This window comes from Atta cephalotes (assembly GCF_000143395.1).
Source record: "Atta cephalotes unplaced genomic scaffold scaffold00058, whole genome shotgun sequence".
NCBI classification, from domain to species: Eukaryota; Metazoa; Arthropoda; class Insecta; order Hymenoptera; family Formicidae; genus Atta; species Atta cephalotes.
The window spans coordinates 320,848-327,744 of NW_012130122.1; the positions used below are offsets into that span (position 1 = coordinate 320,848).

The following is a 6,897-nucleotide window of genomic DNA, read 5'->3' on the forward strand; positions in this document are numbered from 1 at the left end:
GTCGTCGTCGTCGTACGTCTCAGTATACTCTCTCTCTCTCTCTCTCTCTCTCTCTCTCTCTCTCTCTCTCTCTCTTTCTCTTTCTCTCTCTTCCCTGCCTGTCTCACCTGCATCTATTTCACCTCGTATGCAAAAGCACTGCGAGGAGAAAACGGCTAAAATATACACACGTGTGTACTACAAAGAACAAGAAAGTCAAAATAGTGTCATATTGATTAAATCATGACAAAAAAAATAACAAATTCGATCAATACGACGTTGAATTGACATTATTTTGTTTTTTTTGTTCTCCTTAGGATGGTCAAATCCGTTTGTACGGTTCGCTGTCCTCTTTTTCTCTGCTTTGTATGTAGAAAGTAGAGACTATAACAGTCTGGTCATAAGATGTCAAATATTTGATTAGTCGTTGTTTATAACTTTGATAAATTAGGAAACACAGAGTCTTGTATAACGTATGACGTATGAAAACAAATCAGATTCTTGCATTTCCTTTCTTTACAATACAATAAAGAACTCTGATTGGTTCTGATTTTCTCATACGTTATGCAAAAGTCCTAGAATGAGCATGTATATATAAAATGAGACAATATAATATTCTCTTCATTCCCATTCTTCTTTTGACCAAAATTACTCTTGGCCAGACTCATTATAGAGGCTCATTCATGCTTTAATCATCATTTTTCTTTTGAATCATTCATTCATCATTTTTCTTGTTTATTAAATATAAAATAAGAGATCTGTTCTTATTTGTGCACTTTCTGCAACGATGCAAATTAGTTGAAGTGAAACAAATATAATATATTTGTTTCACTTCAATTTATCGTCCAGAGTGTGCGAGAATAAAAAAACTTAAGCAGAATAAGTCATTATGATATCAAAATGATGTCAAAATGATGTCAAAATGATTCCAAAATGATCGTTAAAAGTTATTTTTCAATTATTTTCGATTCATTTTAATGTTATTTTGACGTTATCGTGACTCGTTTTGCTTGAGTAAGGATAGACGCCCAGCAAACGAGAATGGATTGAAATGAATTGGAATGGATTCAGATTTTCAGAAATATTGATTCACGAATATTAAAATGAATACTTTTCAATCCTGAATGCATTTTTATTCATTTATAATTGCATGGAGTATATTTCTATGCCTTTCAATCTAAAAATAATATTAGCTTTTTCTGTGCATTGTGAATACTGTTCAATTCAAAATTTTGAATATGTGAATGAAATGCAGTTTTTCAATCCAGTTGCATCCAATTGAGTCCAACTTCTAATTGAATCCAATTGAATCCAACTAAATCCAAAAAAAGGTATTCGCTACGCATTTAAAATACGCATTAGAAAAAAATTTTAATCCATTCTCGTTTACTGGGCGTGCTGAAAGCACTGGAAGCATCTAAATCGAATGTACATATCAGGATCTCTAGTAGAAAGTGCAGGAGAGCGCCGTTCCAAAGACGAATGGACCTAATGATCGCGCGTCATACGCGATCGCGGCACCGCTCGCGCACCGCGCACGGGTGAATGCATTCGTAAGAATGCATTCACGTTCGTGCGGTGGCCGCTCGCCTACCATACCCTGCATGCGTGTTTCTTTCTCCTCCTTTTCTCTTTCCATCTCTCTCTTCCCTCCCTCCCTCTCTCCTTCCCCTTCCTCTCTCTCTTTCTCTCTCTTTTCTGGTCCCTCCCTCCCGCGCGCTGGCGTTCCTTTCCTCGCTTTATGTAATTGCGCCCCGTCCCGCGGACACCTGTCCGTCTGAGAACGCGTGTGGCGATCGGTTGGAGCGACGTCAAGTTGAGCCCCAAAGATCACGAGCACGTGATCGAATTCGTACCGGAATCCGCGCGGATCGGAGCAGATCGAAAATACGTGTCGCCACGATCGCACCTTCCGCTTTTTGTATTTTCTACGGATTTTTTTTTCGCTTCTTTTTGCTTCCTTTCCGCTCCGGAACTTAGCTGGAGTGAACGTTGATCTTGTTTTCAATGTGGCTCAATGAGATGCTCTCTTATCGAAGGTGCGATTGCTGAAACGGTTATAGGACGCTGTAACGGTTGCGAAGATTAAGACTGGATTAAGATCGTTCTACTTTCTACATATCTTCTTTGCTTGTACATCGTTTTCAAAATGTTATCAAAACCGGGCACCCCAATCGTCGAGGAGAAAGAGAGAAGAGACCCACCGTCCGTGACGCGTGCAACGTGATACGTGACGCGTGTTGCACGCTGCTTCGTAGGGACGAGTCTTAATTACGATACATTCTAGAGATCATTCTGTGCATATTTCGTCGTATGTGATAGAACGTAGCAATACAATTCTGTGTGTGTATGTGTCTTTCGATTGACGCTCTCTTTCTTCGGAACGGCAATCTTAAGGCTCTGGTGAATTGCTTTAATTATGAGGTTGAACCTTCGATCGTATATACTTAATGCGAGACGATGTTCATCCATCATTCCATCGTTATACATTGTTTAGTACATGGTCTTTGTGTAAACGATCAAAGATTTCAACAACGTATTTTATGTAATAATTCATGAATTTTTTTTTCTATATTCTACTTTCAAAGAAAATTCCGTAGGAGTTAATTTAATTTCCCGGTATATGATATTAAGCTTTATTTAATTATGTTATTTCTATTAATTATGTTTATTTCTCAATATATTCTATTTCTCTAAATTTTAAGGAAAACTTCAAAAATTGTTAATTTGTTTTTCCGGCATATGTATTAAATTTTCTTTAGTTACATTTATTTGTCTATATTTCATTATTATGTTTATTTTTCTATATTCTAAAGAAAATTTCATGGGAATTGTTAATTCAGTTTTCTAGCATATGTATTAAGTTTTGTCTATATTTATGTTTATATTTTGAGCTATATTTATAAGCTATGTTTAGCTTTTTTTTGGAGTTTCTTTCCCGGTTGATGGAATTTATATTCAACTTCTCTTTAAGATTAACGCTAATTTTACTTAGATTTATTAAGTTACATTTAATTACATATTAATTAATTACATTTAATTAATTATTTGTGATGTTTAATTAATAAAATTATCTTATGATAGTTACATTTTTCTTATCAGGCTTTTGAGACGAACGTAAGGACTCTGAGATGGCCGCGAAAACGGACGATACGGCGTCTATCGACAATCCCAACGATGGTAATTATTTATTGTCTTCGGATATATATCGAGATTATTGTATTCGGATATATCGAGATAATTCAATTTATGGTTCTTTGCAAAATTAATGCGCGTCTCATGTTAAAGGAGAGAGTCTAGACAAAGAGATATTAACAATTGGTGGAAGCGATGGAGGAAGAATTCCACCGACGTATCTGTACAATACGGGATCAGAGCAGAGCACAGGAACCTCGGATCAAGAACAAGCCGCTCGAAATCGCACTCCAGCCACGGAGGATCAATTAGGTCCATTACCACCTAATTGGGAGAAGGCGTATACGGATACGGGAGAAGTTTATTTCATAGAGTATGTATGCAACATTGTGTTTATTAATGAGATTTTAATATTCATTTCTATCAACATAGTTTAATTTTAATCTTGATTTAACTTTTATATATTTGTGAATTATATTGCAGCCACAATACGGGCACGTCTCACTGGCTGGACCCGCGTCTATCGAAATTTCAAAAAAGGTCTCTGGAAGAATGTCTTGACGATGAGTTACCCTACGGTTGGGAGAAAATCGATGATACTCTGTACGGGACGTACTTCATCGATCACGTGAATCGTAGAACTCAATATGAAAATCCGGTGTTGCAAGCGAAAAGAGCGCAACAGAACATGCTCGAGAGGAAGAGTCCTAACTTCACCAGAAATCCCGATAAACTGAAGGGTCAGAGGATACGAACTACCTTAATAAAGAGTTCGCGGGGCCTGGGATTCACCATTGTCGGTGGTGATGATACCGTGGAAGAATTCCTCCAAATTAAAAGCGTCGTGCCAAATGGTCCAGCATGGCTGGATGGGAAGCTACAAACCGGTAATTTCCAGATACCGCTAATTCTCAAGCGTGTAATTCATTTCCGTTTCCGCATCTGTCCGCACAATTGTATTTCTTTTTAGGGGACGTGTTAGTATATGTTAATGATACCTGCGTGTTGGGATTCACACATAATGAGATGGTAAATGTATTCAAGTCAATTGGTAGCGGCGAGACGGTATCTTTGGAAGTGTGTCGAGGTTATCCATTGCCTTTTGATCCTAATGATCCTAATACAGAAGTTGTGACCACAATCGCCGTCAACGCGCCAGGTAAAGCAAATCCTAATGATACTTAATATATACTGATGCTTTTATTTGAGAAGAATTAGACTTATAGATTTGTTTTCAACAGAAGATCCCGCAATGTACATGGATTTGAACTCGTCTCTCCCAGATAACGGACGTTTCAATTTTCTCGATTCTACGTTCTTGCCAGTGCATAGTCTGCAAAACGGTGAGAATCTCGCCACGACGTCCGTCAATTCAATGCCCGATCTCTGTATTTCGGACAAAATCAACACAATAAAAAGACCGAGCAGCACGGATATTTTGCTGTCGGAAAGCAGCGATCTGAACGATTGTAAGGATCCGTCGGTGTCTTCCAAACCAGAATTTCTGAGCATCGCTATTGTAAAGGGAGCTATGGGATTCGGGTTTACGATAGCGGATTCTGCTCATGGTCAGAAAGTCAAGAAGATTCTGGATCGTCAACGTTGTAAGAATTTGATGGAGGGCGATATTCTGGTCAACATAAACGATATCAATGTCAGAAATATGTGCCACTCGGAGGTAGTGCAAGTGCTGAAAGATTGCCCACGCAGCGAGGAGGCGTTGATACATGTTCAGCGAACAATAACAAAGTCGAAAGAAAAAAAAGAGAAGAGCGCGCAAGATTTTTTCAGAAGTAAAACACCCACCGCAGATATCTACAGCACTCAGTCGAAAACGGTAATACCTAGCAGACCGAAAACACCGTTGATCGACACAAGAAATCGTCCCAAGTCGCCAACCAGCGCGAGCAGGTCGAACTGGAATGAAGTGCAAGGCGAAAACGAATTAAATCCGCTGGATAATCATTATAAGTACTCCGACTATTCACATGGAATGTATTACTCGGATCCGTACAAAGCTAACATCACAGCCAATCTGTCGGACAATTTCACGGCGATGAATCTCGACGACGATTCCATCAGGAACGTTCCGAAGCGTGACTGGGTGGCAAATGACAAGTTGAATATTAATAACGACATGTATTCTATCGATATCTCGCATCATAATAATATGCTCAAGCAGAACGGATACATGCATTCCGACTACTACAAGGATGTTTATCCAGTTCAATCGCATTCCCAATACAATGAAGATTATAATATGTATTCCATTGGACAGGAGCAGAATGTTGACACTGGCGAGATCTGGGATAAGCGGAAAGAGACCACCAGCTTCGAGCATGAACAACCACATTCCAGTTCTATATCTCGGTATGTATATCGTTCGTCATTCTTATTAAGATTTAAAAAAAATTATAATTGTTTTTATTTTCTAAAGCTTTCAAATTAACTATTAGATAGATAAAACATGTTTAAAAATTATTGAATCATTTATAAATTATATAATTATATAATTATATAATATGTACACAAAAAATTAAAAAATATTGAAATAAAATCATTTTATTTGATATTAATTCAAGATATCCTCAATACACGAACGAATTGGTTTGTCCAATGGTACCCGATATAGAATGGATAGAAACTTTAGTGACTTTAGTGAGACAAGATACAGGATTTGGATTTAGAATAGTGGGTGGTACAGAAGAAGGATCTCAGGTTGGTTTTAATGATCCGTATTAACGTTACTCTCATGTGTTGCAAAATTGAAGATAATCATATTTAATAAAAACGGAAAATATTAAAAATATTACGGTTAGCAGGTTTCGGTCGGTCATATCGTTCCTGGTGGAGCGGCTGATCTTGATAACAGACTCAGTACTGGCGATCTGATTATGTCTGTTGATGGAGAGAGCGTCATGAATTCTTCGCATCATCATGTAGTGCAACTAATGATAGCGGCAGCGCAAAATGGCCGAGTGACTCTGGGAATACGACGTCGAATCAATACACAGGAGCATTTTCAAGAGAATCTCCAGTCATCTTACGGTCGACAGATGAATCTTCAATATCCATACGATGTTACTGTCACTCGAATGGAAAATGAAGGATTTGGTTTTGTGATAATCTCCTCCGTCAATAAAGCCGGTTCCACGATCGGCAGGATAATCGAAGGCTCGCCTGCTGAAAGATGCGGAAGATTGAACGTTGGAGATCATATTCTCGCTGTCAATCATATAGATATCACGAACGTTTGCCACAAAGATATCGTAAATTTAATTAAAGATTCTGGTTATTCCGTTACATTGACGATCGGATATCCATTAGACGATTGCTGTAGCAATACATCTCTTTCACAAAAGGTATAGACTTTCTTTAAAAAAAGTTTGTAATTTAATGATCTAAATTTAGCAATATACTATGCTTTAAGTGTTATTTTCTTTTTTTTTACTTATTATCCATACTAGGTAAAGATTAAACAAACAATTAAATTTTGAATTTTTTTATTTAGGACGAGCCTACAGGAGATGGAGATGGAGGTCAATACCATGCTGTAGAATTAACTCGGGGCACTCGAGGTTTTGGCTTCAGTATACGTGGTGGCCGTGAATTTCAAAACATGCCATTATTTGTTTTGCAAATCGCAGATAATGGCCCAGCGTCTATTGACAATCGACTTAGAGTGAGTAAAATTTTAATATATTTCGGTTTAATTGAATAAAACTCATTGACTGTTACGAATTAAACAAACAATAAATAATATCAAACTGATATGTGAATAAT

The 6,897-nt window shown here is 37.5% G+C and overlaps 1 protein-coding gene across 1 annotated transcript in view; it reads left to right on the forward strand.

Annotated features, from left to right (window-relative positions):
* Positions 1–3,110: 3,110 nt before the first annotated feature.
* Positions 3,111–6,897, forward strand: part of LOC105623455 (membrane-associated guanylate kinase, WW and PDZ domain-containing protein 1-like) — an 11,637-nt gene continuing 7,850 nt past the window's right edge. Inside the window, exons 1-8 of the mRNA XM_012204848.1 lie at positions 3,111–3,159; positions 3,268–3,487; positions 3,598–4,001; positions 4,085–4,273; positions 4,356–5,484; positions 5,697–5,832; positions 5,934–6,476; positions 6,626–6,796. Of these exons, the coding sequence (XP_012060238.1) occupies positions 3,111–3,159; positions 3,268–3,487; positions 3,598–4,001; positions 4,085–4,273; positions 4,356–5,484; positions 5,697–5,832; positions 5,934–6,476; positions 6,626–6,796 (2,841 nt within the window). The remainder of the gene's footprint in view (positions 3,160–3,267; positions 3,488–3,597; positions 4,002–4,084; positions 4,274–4,355; positions 5,485–5,696; positions 5,833–5,933; positions 6,477–6,625; positions 6,797–6,897) is intronic.